Source organism: Fistularia commersonii, chromosome 18, assembly GCF_037954325.1.
Source record: "Fistularia commersonii isolate RoL2024-O1a breed Wild chromosome 18, RoL_Fcom_v1.0, whole genome shotgun sequence".
NCBI classification, from domain to species: domain Eukaryota; kingdom Metazoa; phylum Chordata; class Actinopteri; order Syngnathiformes; family Fistulariidae; genus Fistularia; species Fistularia commersonii.
This window is the reverse complement of record NC_141301.1, coordinates 1,632,666-1,648,386: the sequence shown is the minus strand read 5'-3', so window position 1 is coordinate 1,648,386 and position 15,721 is coordinate 1,632,666. Positions and strand designations below refer to the sequence as shown.

Below are 15,721 nucleotides of genomic sequence, written 5' to 3'. Positions count from 1 at the left end.
TCTCTCCACGCCGGCGTTGGAAGCGCAAAGATGGAGAATCCGCTCGGGACGCGTTGATTTAGGAGGGAACGACTTGCGCAACTTTAATTTTCATCGCTGTTTTTTTTTTTTTTCTTTCCTTTCCCCCTGCTGCCGCTGCTGCTGCTGCCCCCCCGATCCCCTCACACACACACACACACACACACACACACACACACACACACACACACACAGCACCGCTAGACCACAGATCGTTCTCGGTGACCGCGGCGCAGTCTTAAGATTCCACGTCAGTGTTTAGCGGTGGAAGTCAGGGGCTCGGATGAAATTACTTTGAAAGTCTGGTGTGTGTGTGTGTGTGTGTGTGTGTGTGTGTGTGTGTTGGACGGCATGCGTGCAGAATTGCAACAGTCATCCCTGTAATGTGGTGTCGGGCAAATGTGAGTTGAGGAAGCTCCTGTGAGCGAAGAGGAGGGTCGGAGTGGAAGTACCCCCTCCTCCGCCCCCCAAACCCCGAATCAGATGGAGGATCTGGTTTGCATTAAACCCCCCCTTCCCCCTCCGAACCCCACTTTCTGCAAGAATATCGCAGCTTAACGGGCTGATTTTCGCTTCTCCGTGACGCAACGAGCGTCCTTCCCGCGGTGACGTCACCCTGGACGTGGGCCGAATGGGGAAAATAAAACAAAACAAACAAAAAATAAAATAAACGTGGGCAAATCGCTCCTGTAACAACCGTAGCATTGTGGTTTACAGTAAGTGTGTGTGTGTGTGTGTGGAGGGGAAGGGGGGGGGTGTGTGTGCTGGGTCAGCAGGTTCTGAAACGAGCGTTGTGTGTTTCAGTTAGCGTTAGCGCCTGCAGGAGGGGGTTGAGATCCAGCGCCCCCCTAAACGACAAAGATACAATTAGCATTCCGGCGGGGCTAATCGCTAACATCTCATCTGTGTTTTCTACTCCGGTCTGCATCCAGAAGGTGGAGTTTCGAACCCTCCCTTCGCCGCCGCCGAGTTTGTTTACCTGAGTCTCGTCTCCGATCTGATCTGGGAGCGGCGGTTATCTCCGGGACGCTCTTCCCCCCCGCGGCTCCGTCTGCCATGTTTGTTTTGTTTGTCACAAAAACAGGAAAGAGAAAGCAAAGAAGCCCCCGGGCCGCCTGGAGGTCGGCGGAGGGGGTCCAGGAGACGCTCTGCAGATTTATTCTCGCCGCTGGGCTTTGTTTTTGTTTTTTTTGGAAGGGTGATCTTCTCAAGAAGATCAACCTGGCGTGACTCCTTAGCGCTCCTTCCACCCGAAGGTATCGCATTTTGTTGTCGTCGGTGTGTACAAGTATGACAAAAGTGGTGCCGGCATTTAGCTAACAGGTTAGCCAAAAAAAGTAAACATGAATCACCCGGTTGTTTTTTGGCATCGATGTGTGTGTGTCCTCGGCGACGCCTGGAAACTGGAAAACCATCCCGTGGATGATCGATGGTGCGCTCGGGTGCCGTCCAATCACGGTAAAGCCCGCCGGACTACTTTCGCTAAAAGAGCTGCCATGCTAGGTGCTAACCAGGAGCATTTGTTCCTTTTCAAAAAGCCCCGCCCCCTTCGCGCCAACCGCTTCTAAATCAATCATAGCGAACCCGTATATTTACAGCGAGCGTGACCGGATCGGCCCCCTCGCCCAAACAAGGGGCGGCGCCGGTCGGCTTATTGATGGAGCTCATTGAGTTCGGACTCAACTTTTCCGGGTTCGGACGATCAATCACCGCAGTTTGTTCATATCCAGCCGGGCCTCGCGGTGCTGATTTTGACTAATGGCCCCCCTGAGGGCCGGTGGGGGGGTTCAGATGTGTAAATGACGTTAATCCACCGGCGGATTCGCCTTCCCGCTCCCGATTCGGTACGTCGAACACCGTGAAATAGCGATAATCAATAATCAATCGGGTGGACCAGAGCGAGCGAGGAGCGATCCGTTGACAGGGGAGTTGCGAGGGGAGGAATGGAATTAGAATTTCAGAGAGCTGAGACACAGACGGCTGCTGAGGTTTCAGGCATGCATGTGTGTGTGTGTGTGTGTGTGTGTGTGTGTGTGTTCAGGAATCACAGACTTGGGAACACAAACAGTCCATTCCGGGAACATTTGCGTATTATATTTCCGAATTCATGCCGAATCCCGCAGAGGTGAACCGGCACGTGTCGCCCCCCCCCCCCACGCCGTCTACTAGCGCTGTGATTGGCTGCTGCTCCCTCCCCTCCTCCCAGCCACCCACCTCCCTGCGCGAAAGAAGTAAAGGGTATATGTCCGCAAGTGGCGCCGGAGTTTCTCCCGCACATGCTCAGTAGCGTACCGTCGTGGCCTCCTACCTTGGAACAGGACCTGTGGGAGCTAGCTTACAGCTAGCCATCAGTGGCTAGGCTACTTTGTTGTGGGGGTCAAGGTCGTGACCCTGCTTGGCACCATGGTTTGAGACAAGGCGCTTAGACGAAGTAGGAAAGGGTATGTGCGGCTTCGGAGTCCCTGCGATTGAGGCTCCGCCCCCTCCGGTAACCCTCCAATCAGAGCTGATGTTGCTCGGCGCCCACGTCCTCTGAATCGTCGTTAGCAACGTTGGTACTTCCTGTTGACCGGCGCTCCCGAGGCCGGAAGAGTACCATTCGAGCAAGGCCAGTTGGGCTACTACGCAGAAAAGACACTGGTGTTTTCAGTTGAAGGGTCAATCGTCGAGCGGCGACCCCCGGGGTCAGGTGGACCCCTTTACCCCCCCGATGGCGGCGGTGCAAATTCGAAACACTTAGCGCTGTAATGGACTTGGTTCGTCTTCATAAGCACCAGCCATTTGTGAACAATTTGCGCATAATGAAGTGCCGCCCTTCTCAGAACAAGGTAGGAAGGCGACTGCACCCCAACCCCTCCTCCCACCGCCCCCCGAGTTACCCCGAGTGAGGGGAAGCAGACTGCCGGAGGGGGGGGGAAGGGGGGGACTGCGGAAAAGAAGATGGCATCAGGAAGACGCGCCGCTCCCGGAGGAGGCAGCTCTGGAAACACTGAACTTTAACGAGATTACCAAGCCGGCGCGGGAGGGGGAAGCAGAAGAAACAGCATGTGTCACTTGGACTTGGCAGCATGAAATACAGATTTATGAAGTCCATTAAACCGAATTCCTCTCCCCTTTATTGGGGCATGCGGCGTTTAGCCGTCGCGGAAATGAAGGGGCGTCGGGAAAGAACGGAATCGCCAGCGGGCCGGACGTTAACCTCCGACGCGCCGCTCCTGAGGAGGCAGATAAAGGATGGCCCTTCGCCGCCGCCGCCGCCGCCGCCGCCTGGCTACCGATGCAGGAAGACGTGGCGACTGCGCCGTTTTTGGAACAGGTGGTCGTTTCGGACTGGCACCGGGTGCAGGCGGCTGGCGAGGCGCCGTCGCCAGACTCTCAATCTGTCCGCTTGGAGAACCAAACCGCCGTCGGCGCGGCGCCCCCTCCGGTCGAGATCGCAACTACGGTTTCCGATCGGCGAGCGAGGGGGGAAGGCGTGCCAGGAAAATCACATCCTCTCTTGGATTCTTGTCAGAATCTTCTCATGAGATTCATCGCCAATAAAACGCCGCCGCTCGATCGAATCGGCGGCGCCGACCTCCGTCCCTCTTGCCAGGGTGCGATGGAGCATACCGGATCCACAGCAGGTACAAGCCTTCTCTCGGCTGGAAAAGGAAAAGAAAAAACCTGCTTCCATTTAGTTCCCGCTGCTCTGTGACAGATTGGATTTGGAGCGGTCGGAGTCGGGCGCCTCGCGGTGGCCGATCGCCCTCTGGCCTCCGCGCCTCATCCCATACCGCGCCGGTATGTGTGACTAACACCTTCTTACGCGAACTGGGGGGAAACGCCGGAGCCCTGTTTTGGTGTCGGCTCTTGAGAATGCAGATTGACTCTTCACGCCCGGCTTGGGTCGCCCCCTGCGCAGGTTCGGATTCATTCGCAGCAAAAGAAAGCTACGGCGGAATCAATTCCAGGACGATCCGTTCCTTTCGGCGGGTGAGGATGTTACCGGCTCACCTGGAAGCGCTCGCCCCCGATGCTAGCGCTAGAAAAGGCGCTAGCTACGTGCCCGCGGGTGTGAACCCCACCGGTCGCAAAGGTTGGAGTTGCAGGCGCCGCCGCCGCCATATGCGACGAGTCCCGACGCGGCCTCGCCGATACTCCAAGGTCACGCCCGCCGGTTTCGGACGTGTGCGCGCTGTCGGGTTGACAGCGGACGCCGCTTATTGAAAATCAATGGCAGCCGCCAGACCTGCTTTAACAACAGTGGATTTTTTTTTTTTTTTTTTTTTTTTCCGTCTGTCAGATTTTCGCGGCGGTTTCCCCAACGCCGCGGAGGAAAATCGAAGGAGGTGAAGTCGTCATTTAGTTCCAGGTGTTGGTGCTTTAAAGACGGCTCGCGGTGACGGGAGTTGCAGTGTTTGTTCGTCTCGCGACCCCCCCCGACCGTTCAGACACCCGACGGAGGCGGCGTTCCTTATCGGAGAGGGTATCGCTCTACAAGAGTCGCTTTACAATTCGCAAATCACGGCGCATCATGACGCGTTAGAGGGGAAAACGCACAAATAGCCGGTGTAAGTGGTAGAATTATGTAGTTTGGAGTCATTTCACAGGTTACCGCGACAAAGTACCCTATTGGCTGATAGAGTGCAAATAGTAAAAGTACAAACGGCTTCTCCTATTTATATAATTCAGTGCTATTAAAGCAATTTATCTTTAACGTTCGGACCGATTTTCCGCTCCTCCTTGACAACGGGCTCTAGGAAGGCGAGCTTGAGCCAATCCCAGATGAGAGTGTGGTCGGGAGGCAGGGTTTAACCCGGACGGCTCAGCTGTCAATCACAAACATATTACCTTTTTCCATCGCACAGTTCCGGTGTGTCTGGGTTTGGGTGTTCCATTATTTCATTGTACTTCTAAACTTTGGGCAAAATATCATGGCGGGGTTTTCCTTGGCGACACTTACTGATGGGGGACGTGGAGGCGATGGTGAACCCTTGCTTGGTCTGAGGCTACAGGCGGCAAGGCGCAGCAGCAGCCATGCTGACGTGGATACTCTTTAAAAATGGTGGGGCCCGAGCGCTCAGTGGCAACACTCTGGCCTTTCGTGGGCCGGCGGTCTGTGGACATGATGCTGAGAACTTCCCCAAGAGCAAAATTAGCAGGTAGCTTGTACTAGTGCTAAATGGTCTCCACTTGTATAGCACATTTTACTAGATAACCTTCTCCCATTTCCACAGCCATGTTTGCAGAGCTGCTGTTTAAGACACTAACTAGACCACCGGGGCAACTCGAGTTTCAGTTTCTTGCCAAAGGACACTTCAGTATGTAGATGGTAGGAGATGGTAGATGAACCCCAAACCAAGCTACCACAGCGCCACAGCTCTAAAGCAGTACCAGGTACTCTTCCTGATGAACGCAGAAATCTATAAATAAATGCCGTATTTCAGGAAGTGTCCTCGGCCTCTTCATGGCACGTTACTCTGCTCGGGGTCAGACGCCTTTTCCCAAAGCAGAAGGTCACATGGTGCTGCTGAGTTCACATGGATGGATGTGACTAAAACAAGAGGCTCGGAGGTTCCGGTTATTTCTACCGTCGCTAGCGCGCAGAACTGGGCATCTTATTTTGGGATGTACTTTAATGGTTTAGAAGATATTGCCTTTCCAGCGCTTCGGCTCATGTATTCTCCTGCTCCTCCTTGCAGGAAGCAGCTCTGCGGGGATTAAACGCCCGAGGGCCGGGGGAGGGGAAGGGGTAGCGACGCCGTAGCCCTCGCCGCTGGCGGACGTCAAAATGGAGGACGTTTTGCGACAGGCTGTTTATTCAATTAGGAGAAAGCCTTCTTCGTTTGCCGCCTGTTGTGTGAAGCGCACAGGGGGTTGTTTGGCGAAATAATGGCTTTCTCGGGCGCCAGGAGGCGACGTGAGTCGACACTCTGTCTCAGGAAGGATGCGGGAGGCTTCGCGCCGGAGAGAACTCAGCCGAGCGCCGCGATCCCCACTGGCCCATTTCCTGCCTCTACCGCTTTTTCTTAATAGCATCCCAACTCCGGGCACTGAATCTCCAACGTCTGACTTCTCGTTATGGTTCTCAGCGGGAACTCGGGATCCCCCGCGACATAAATAACCTCCTAATTTTGCACTTGCCGATTGCTCCCGTTTGCGGCCCGGGTTATCTCTGCTCTGATTGGTCGGACTCCGGGGCCGGTTGGTGTTCCCCGGCTCGCCAGCTCGCCAGCTCGTTTTGGTTGTTCCCGCCCCGACGGTGAACCCCTGCGACGGCGTATCGTGATCGGCATCGCTTTCCGTTTCGTCGTCCACCGGAACGCCATAACGCAGAACCCGTGTTCGGGGAAATCAGGGCTTTTAATCTTTCATGAAATCTTCAGTCGCTCGGGCCGAGCGGCAGATGGTCTCCGAGCGCCCCGAGGCTCTTCCACGTTGGAAATTGCATCCTGATCCCGGTCCACTCCTGCGCACGTTTTGCAACACGCTATTGTGTCTGGCATTTGCATTTAAGGGCCCGTGAAATTCAGCCCGCTGGCTTAGCGCAGCGCGGTGCGCCGAGACAACGGCGGGAGTCCGACCTTATCTGTTGCCGAGTTACCGCCCGATCCAATTCACGCCCCTTTCCTCCAGAGCCGCTGCCTATCTGCTTCCATTGAAGTGCATCGCCGGGTGTTTACTCGCCCCCCTTATTTTATTTTTTTTTCCAGCGCGCCGCTTTTAAGTTCCCCGGAAGGCGGGAAATTAGAGCAGCGGTGGCGTTGTATCACGCGACAATGTGACGGACACAATGTGTAATCGCTGAGTTAAAGCCGGCGGAGGTCCAACTGGAGGCGGCGTAACCTGCCCGCCATTGTGAAACAGTCCTTTGTGTGTTTATCATTATGGGCTGTGAATCACGGGAGGCTGTTGAGAAGAGGCCCTCTGGGAGCGACGCCTTTCCCTGTTGCCGCCGGGAAAGGACGGCCGGATAATAATGGAGACATCATGAGGGCAGGAGATAGGCTTGCCTTTTCAAAGCGGAGATTGTGCGACTATCGCCGGCCCCGCCTCACACCTGACTGCTCCCCTGGCGCCTCTCAAAAGGCCTTTTGAAAGACGCGACACACGCCGCGGCTTTTTCGGACGCAGATACAAGCTCCCATTCTGCCCGACAAAAAAGGGATACGTGTCCTTTATCGGGAACACCCGACACGAGTCTGGACAAGACGGAGGCGGTCGTCAGGGGACCGGCGGCCATTTGTCTTCTGCGGTAGCAGATAAACGGCGGATTTGGCGCTCGCCGACGTCGCTCGGATCGCAAGTCCGTGAAGGAGGGTCGACCGAGTCCTTCTGGAGGTGGACTCCGGGTCAGGTCTGGGATCTGATCCCTCCAATGTTTCGGGTGCTACTGAAGGACCTCCGGCCAGAGAACCAGATGCCTCCTGAGCACTCCGAACTTCCTGCAGATGTCTGAGTTCCTCCGAGAGCCTCGAAGGCAAGGCCCGGAAGGAGGCTCGCCTCATAGGAGTTTCTCCAAGTGTAGCCCCGCTCTGCTTCCACCGTGGAAAGATGAGTCCCCCCTAGGCAACTTTGCTCCTGGTATCTCCGAGCCATGTGTACGTCCGCAGATACCGAGGCTGCCGTGCTTCTTGCGCCCCAGGTTTCATCTGTAGCTTTCGGGCAAAGGCCTCGAAGGTCTCCTTTCTCGAAGCCATGGCCTTCATCACCTCGGGCGTCCACCGGTAGCTTCTCCGACTCTCCAGGGGTCTCCTAGAAGCACATCCAAACAAGGAGGCCCGCTCTGGGCGTCCCAAACCTCCTCTGAAATGTGAGGAGAATTCATTTTTACACCTGGCTTCCGCACCAGATGTTCCCTCTTCGGTAAATTCAACCATCTCAGGTTGGACCTCCGCACCACCAGAGGGGGTACAGTGGGGTCCCCCTTCTAAGGCGACCCCACTGTACCCCCGATCCGAGCATCGCAAGGTGCGACGGGACCCGAAGGTGCCTCGCTGGCGTACGACCTCCAGGTCCGACAGTCTTCTGTTGCAGCAGATGGATAACATTCAGACGCCTAATGATCTAATTATCCCTCAGATCATTTCACATCAAATCAAGGAGATGATTTTTTTTTTTTTTTTTTTTTAATTTATTTTTTTTTATTTATTTTTTTTTCAATGCGCTCAGCCAAAGCAATTATACGCTGGCGTCAAAAGGTATTTATCCTCCAATATTTCTCCGGTGCTTCAGCGCTCCCTCTGGGGCTTGTCGGAGATGCTGTTTGACAGTCCACACACACACACACACACACACACACACACACACACACACACACAAAATGATAATGATAATAAAATAAGAAAGTCTTAGACGAGTCGCTTCCAAATATGAAGTGGAGGCCGAGCGCGGCCCAACGCCGCCGCATAAAAATAAAAGTCCTGTCAATAACAAGAATGTTAGCTCTCTGCTGTGCCTTTCATTCCCCGAAGCTGACGGCCGTGTGTGTGTGTGTGTGTGTGTGTGTGTGTGTGTGTGTGTGTAACGTCAACACTCTGCAGTGTTTTGCTGACCGAGTCCGATTCATGAATTCGTCAGGCTCTAAACACACGGAATATTTAAAGCGCTCACTGGCCGCCTGTGGAAACGGTGAAGGCGATGCTTCTCCCCGCCGCCGCCGCCTAATCCGACATCGAACGGCGTGCACGTCGTGGTTCTGGGCGCGGGCGGGTTCGCTGTCAAATCCAGGCGGCGGCGGCGGCGGCGGTCGCGTTGGACATGCCGCGGCTGTGCGGTATCCGTCGCCAGGGACGACGGGACAACGGGCCGGTCGGGTTGTGCTTTTGGAAATTCCGGTCCGGCGCTCGGACGTTCACCCGGTGACCGATTCGGATGGTTTTCGAGACTTTCGGCGAAAAGAATGACCCGAACGATCGAGGTGAACCGAAATGTTCGCGAACCGAACGAATGTTTCCCGTCGACGTCGATGAAAATCCCATCGATCCGTCGTCCTGCATCAAAAACACGCTGCGTTCTTTTGAAATATTTTTAAAGGGTTTAAAAATGCCTGCCAAACAGTCAGGAATTAAAGGAAACCTGAATAATTTCTGTGTTTCTGGTGTTCTTTCTCTTCTTGCCAGCGCTTGCCCTCGGCGGTTCCACTAAATCAACAAAAGTAAAGCTTTCTCACATATGAGACCCTCGCTAACGCTAACGCTAACGCTAACACAATCGCTAGCAAGCTGTTTTTGATTCATCCGAACTGAAAATACTTTGCTTTGTTAATGTCGTCGCCCTTTTAGCCACATCAGCCGTCTTTAGCTCATCTTTGTCCTCCAGGATCGAACAGATGGTTGACTTAGCCGCGTCGTTGTAACACCAACACCGTTCTCGGGTTTAGCTAACATTTTCTAGCGCGGATGCTCTTCTAGCACTAGCACTTTTAGGAGGGTTAGCTAACTGAAAGGCCGTAAACCAGGGGTTCTTAACCTTTCTGACCCTGAGGCCCATTTTTTTCAGTACAGAGTGGCCCAGGGCCCATTAAATATAATTTTAATATATATTATTATTAATTATATTATTTAATATGTATTATTTAATATATATACACTGTATAGGGTTATAATTATCTCACTCTTGGGTTGATTTGTATTCAATTCAATAAACTAAATCCGCTTACAGTTTACGAGCTAGCTAGCTTTCATTGCACGTTTAGCGTTGCCAGTCAGCGACACGATCCATCTTTTCTGCATCTGCAGCCCGTCTTCTTTTCTCTTGAAAAATTCCACCGGCTTTCCCACAAGCGTCGGATGCTCGGTCTCCAGGTGTAGTTTTGACGGCTTTAGTGCTTCGTTAGCCAGCGTTAACACACACTCCACACACTCGGCGCTACCTCCGTTTACGAAGCCGAACTTAATCAAGTCGGGATTGTACTTGCGCAAAATTTCCTTTTTGGCGGGGGGTCGTCTTCGTTTTTTCATTTTAAATATTTCTCCATCTTGTTTGTTTCCAGCTAGCTGAGTGTCTCCTTATTTATGGAGCTGGTTAAAGTAGCAACTGACTGATGCGTTAGCGTCGCTACATGGTCGGGAGTTGTTATTGCGTCCCGCAGCCTCGCGGCCCACACGTACAAAACAGATTTTTTGTTTGCGGCCCACGAGGTGGCGCTCGGGGCCCAAGTTTGGTTAAGAATCACTGCCGTAAACAACATGGAACGTACAACCGCCGCTACGCTACAAGCACACCGCCAGTTTGTTTGTGTCTAAGAGGGGTGGTTCACCCCGAACCAGTCACCAGTCAATAACAGGGCAGCGCGCAGGAGCATACAAGTCACCCTCTTAAGTCGGGTCACTGATGACCCTCCTTTTTGGGCTTTGTGAGGAACCTTAGCCTATGACAGCTAAGCTAAGCTAGGCTCTCCTCACAGCGAACGAATGAAAGCATCATATCAAGGGTTTCCGACGTGTTGCCCGAGGACACTCCGGCACGTTCCAAGTTTTCAAAGTTCAGACCTGACGCCGTCGTTTCTGCGCTTCCCCTCCGCAGAGAAGCCGCTGCCGCAGGGGCCGCCGGGAGGCGTCATCGGAGTCCTGGGCGGCGTGGTGGCCATCGGGCTCATCGTCGGCGTGGCCGTCACCATTTTCATGGTCCATCGGCGGCAACAGAAGACCCGCACGGAGACGGATAATGACCTGTGAGTACCCGGCCGCCGCCGGCGGTGGAGAAAATGGTGGGGAATGGGGAGGCGGGGTTAGGAGGGTCGGGCCATCATGGACAGAAAGCCATTGTGAAAGGGACGAAACAGCTCTTTTTTCAGGGGGAGTAAATGCATGTGTGTGTGTGTGTGTGTGGAGACGGTTGGACACGCTACAAAAAAACAAAAACACTCCTCTTCACTGATGCAAGAGCTGCAGTGGTTTGTTTCGTCCCCCTGGTGGCGGAACAGGGGAACTGCAGCGCGGCGTCTGAATTTCGCGTCCTTCCCTGAAAGTCCCGGGATTCGTTCGGCGAAGACGGTAGCGGAGCGACGAGCGCCAGGAAGTGGCAAGACGTGTCGTCGTTTCAAACGGAGACGGCGGAGAGTCGGACGGTTTCAAGCGAACGATGCGTTCATGGGAGCCGGTTTTGGATGTGTCTTCCTACGTCACGCCGCTTGTTTCCTGCCAAAACACGCATTGTCGGCGAGAATTGCGCCGCGGACATCTGCTGGCCGGCGGCAGGCGTTGCGTCGCCAGCAGAATCATCGATTCCAGCGGATAATCCAGGGGTGTTTAATTTAAATTTCAAATTTAGGTCATAAAAAGGGACGTTTATGTGCTAGTTTGCATTTCGACAACCTCTTCCGCACCTGTGCTAGCGACATTAGCGCGTTGCGTATCTCAAATTTGACCCATCTGCCGGGTCTCAACCGGGCGAGACGTCTTTTTGGGGTCGCTAACCGGGGGAATCCGGTTAGCGTGATGCTACCGGAGCACGTTGAGAGTTCCATTTGCATCCGTTGAGAATCACTGACGACGTTTCATTCGCCTTGCCGGCGTGTTCCTGGAAGGGTCGAGCATTGAATTTGTCAATCCTGTAAATACCCTGTTATGTTTTTGGGAAAAGGGCGCAGTTGGTCCTTCGCAAAAACAACCGTGTCGCTAGCAAGACATTAGCGCAGGTGACATCGACACGTCCAAAACTGAGCCGATGTGGTTCCTGGGGTGAAGAAAACGCTCGCAATCACGCGACCGGCGTCCGAGACGATTTTATCTTTGCTTACCGTCACTTCCTGTGCCCCCCCGCCCCCGCCCCCCCGCGACAACTAGGGTATTTCGCTTCTCCGTCGCAAACCAAAGGCTGTGACCGTCGCCTCAGCTGCCAGCTGTCGCCTGGAAACAGAGGATGTAGTTTAGAGAAAACAGACTCCGGGGTCGAGAACCTCCAACCCCCTCGTCCTCCTCGCCGCCCCCCGTGTTGAATCGACAGCCGTCGCCGTCTTCGGCGGGGAATCGCCGGGGAACGTCGCGCAAATGCGAAACAGAAACAAGTGGAAGTTGGCGCCGAAAGTTGCGTTCCCGCTAATTGCCTTTGTCTGAAACACCTGGCGTCCACAGGCAGCCTGGCGCTTGTCAGGGTTTTTTTTTTTTTTTTTTTCCGTGATTCCAACGGTTATATACAGTTTGCAAAGCGCCCCCTCGCCCCCCCTCGCCCCCCCCTCGCCCTCCTACCATGGGAATGGAGCTGCTGTGCAGGGGGTTGGCTGCCTTCCTCCCTGGGAATATTACCAAAACAACCGCGGGGGTGGAGGGTGGAGGGTGGGATCTGGCTGATGGTGGGCAGGGGCCCTTAATCAACTCAAAGGATGAGATTACATTGCTTATTTTAAACCCCCCCCCCAACACACACACACACCCTCCACCCTCCCCCACCTTCCCTTCCAGGTTCTTCTAATTGATTTAGCGGCGATGCTAACATCAAGCCCCGCCACTTTCGTTTTGGGTTTTTCCGTGCTTTCGCCCCGGCTCCGCCTCCGCCGCCGCACTTTTCAAGACGACCGAAAGCATACCGACTCCCGGCTCTTTCTCCATCCCCTCTTGCTAATCTGTCTTTCTTTCTCAGTCTGACGCCGAAGTAACTGCTCTCTGTTTTCCCGCTCCCCTCCCCCAGCATTGCTGTTGCTGCTGTCGCTGATAGTTGTGTGACACAGGCTCCGGAGAAGCCAGAGTCCCCCACAAGGAAAGTAGAGGCACCCGACCCCGGTCTGTCCCCCACCGACCCCTGCCCCCCCGGATCCTCCATTCTGTTGCCCGCATGCAATGGTGGCCTGCAAGTGACGTACCTGAGCACGCCGCTGTGAGAGGGCGCCGCGGGTTCCCGGGATTTTCCCCCGAGGAAAACCGAGATGCTTGAGGTTCAAGTCAAACATCTCCGCTGCAAGTTGAAAAAAAAAAAAACCTTGACTTTTGCAAAAAGCCCAGTTAAATTAAGCTAACCGAGCTAGCGTCCCCAAGAAGTACACTAGCGCTGGTTTTTAGATCCCACAAGGTTTCTGGGGGCGAAACAGCGCCGTCCTAATCTGGGAACACGCTAACCAGAGCTGCTAATCCGGAGGAAATTTCCAACCCTCGTGTCAAGATTCGCCCCCAAAAACATACAACGACGATCTTCGCCTGACGGACCGTTTTCGTGCAACCTCTTCCCCTTTCACCCCCCGAAACCGCCTGAACACCGCCTTCTATGTGCATGACCGCCTCCGAGCAAAGTGCATGGGGAGTCCCATCGGTGTCTTGTCGGTGTCGTCGCCGTCTCCCGCCGCATGTGACGCTCATCGTGGTGAATCTGTGACTCGGACCCCCCCCAAAAAAAACCCCTCCCGTCCGATTCATTTTATTTGTGAATGCAGATAAACTTCAAGTGAATGTTTTGTGTTTGTGTTGTTGCCGCGAAGGGAAGCAGGGATTGGGGGATTTCGTAGTTTTATACGGGGATGAGGATGAAGGCGGGGGACGGCTGATTAATTCCGCATGTCGACGAACTGTTAATCAAGCAAACGATAACACGCCCGACTGCGCCGGCAGTCGCGCCTCTTCCGTTCCCCCGCAATCATCGGCACATGATGGGACTCCAAATCGGTTCATCCCACCTCCCGACATGTCGCCTCGCAAGGGTGTTGCGCCGGCGCCCGAATCATTCAACTCCTGGTAAATGTTGAAAAATATCAGCAGGACGACCCCGTACCCCCCTTCCATCCTTGACGCCGAATGTGTGCGCGGGGGGCGGCGGCGTGCGGAATGTCGATGGACGATCGCGGGATAAAAAACGCCTTTTGGGTCTGAACTTGCCAAACGCCTCTGGCGCGAACTGCACAGTGTCGTCTGCAAACGGGATGACGATTCCAAACCTGTGTTTTCTTTTCTTTTTGCCTGTTTGTCCTTGCTAACTGTGTGGACACCTTTAAATGTGGGACCTGGTGACTCGCTGTTCAACGCTCTGTAGCTTTTTAAGACCAAAGTGTGTTGTGGTTGATGTCTTTGACCCTCTCGGTCCAAAACTGTTTGTGAAAGAAAAGGCAAACAATAAAAGCCAAGTGAACGGGTGCTTTGTCTCCATCTGTCGGAAAGCCGTCTGTCAGAAGCCCTCGGTATGCTCAAGGTGTGTCAAAGCCACGGGTCTGCTAACCTGCTAACTATGCTAGCGGTGGACAGAAAGAAACGCCGCGAGCACTTTTTATCCAGCATCTTCTCTCGGAGATGCGGAGGTTGCTGTCGGGGTAATTGTTGTCCGGGAAGACAAAAAAAAAAAAAAAAAAGACAAACAAAGACCGGGAGCGAGAACAAAAGCGCGGAAGTAATTGCCTGCCGAAGATCAAATAACATTTATCCCGTTCTTTGCAATTAAAAGTATCATTAGCATTTAGATTGCCGGCTAAGATTGCGATCAAGAGAAATCGATAGGAGGCGGCGAAGGAGCTGCCCGGGGCGGCGGCGCAAGGCGAGGACGGTCGCCGCCGCGAAGCCGCTACCGTCACCGGGGATGTTTCCGAGCACCTTGTAAAAAGGCCACCTTTGTATTTGATAGCGACGCGCGCGGCGGAGGATTCTAGCCTCCGTGCTTTCAGCTAGCGTGGGAGCGTGCGGAGGGGGACGGCTCTCCAAGGTGGACGTGGAAGAAGGAGAAGATGCAGGGCTCGGATGTCGCTCACGGTTCCCTGCTCGCCGCAGGCTCGTGATGCTTGTCGGCGTTCATTAGCGTCCGTGCTACGCTAACACCGCCGGCCCACGCGCCGCCACCCCGAGCCCGGGCTTCCTCCTCTATCCGCCGCGCAGAACGACACTGGCGCTCAAGGCGTCCGATGCCGAACGCCGATCTGATTAATGATGCCGCGAAGAGGCAACATTAATTCCCGAACCGTCAGCCAATGATATTTCTGCGGGCGGCGAGGATCGGTTGTTGTTCGCATGAATATTTTAGACGCCATATCCCGGAGTATATATCACGAAATGAAGCAGTTCTGATAAATATTTAAAGCCGCGCAGACTTCCCTTCGCTATCGCTAACACGCGCCATCGCTCCAAAATGACGCGCGCGTTCCCATGACCCCGGTTCGTTTGCGGCGTTCGCGAACGTTTTTGTTTTTTCCTCGCGCCGACGCGTCGTGACACGGATGCGGAGTTCGCTCGGCTCGGGAAAACGGGGTCATTCAATAATTCATCCGGAGCGGCTTGCGAAGGCGCGCCGGGGGAATCACGACCGCCCGGGAGGTAAACAGTCGGCGATCGACTCGTGAAACGGCGATTTCTTCCGACTCGGCGTTTTTTTGTTTTGGCACGGATTAAATCTTTATCGGCCTCTCGGGGTGCGTCCGAATGTCACGTGACCATGAGCGGCGCTGACAGTTTTATCGCCGGCGTTTGTGACGTGGTGCAAATAAACACGGGAAGGGGGTTTGTTTGGGCTTTCGGCCGGTGTTTGCACGCATGGAAAGAAGAAAGTACCCGTTCATTCACTCATCCATACATTCATTATCCACGCCGCTTATGTCAGGGTTGTGGGGGCGGGGCTTGAGCCTATCCCAGCTGTGATTGGACAAGAGGGGTGGTTCACCCCGAACCAGTCACCGGTCAATAACAGGGCAGCGCGCAGGAGCATACAAGTCACCCTCTTAAGTCGGGTCACCGATGACCCTCCTTTTTGGGCTTTGTGAGGAACCTGGAGAACCCTGAGGAACCCCATGCAGACACGAGGAGAACGTGGAGAC

At 54.3% G+C, this 15,721-nt stretch overlaps 1 protein-coding gene across 5 annotated transcripts in view; it reads left to right on the top strand.

Moving 5' to 3' along the window:
* Nucleotides 1-15,721, top strand: part of nectin1b (nectin cell adhesion molecule 1b) — a 131,958-nt gene that overhangs the window by 96,009 nt on the left and 20,228 nt on the right. For 3 of the 5 annotated variants that reach the window (XM_086164729.1, XM_086164731.1, XM_086164730.1), the window contains exons 6-7: nt 10,528-10,675; nt 12,631-12,701. In XM_086164729.1, coding sequence (XP_086020855.1) covers nt 10,528-10,675; nt 12,631-12,701 — 219 coding nt within the window. The remainder of the gene's footprint in view (nt 1-10,527; nt 10,676-12,630; nt 12,702-15,721) is intronic. The other 2 variants (XM_086164732.1, XM_086164734.1) reach the window with 1 other exon arrangement.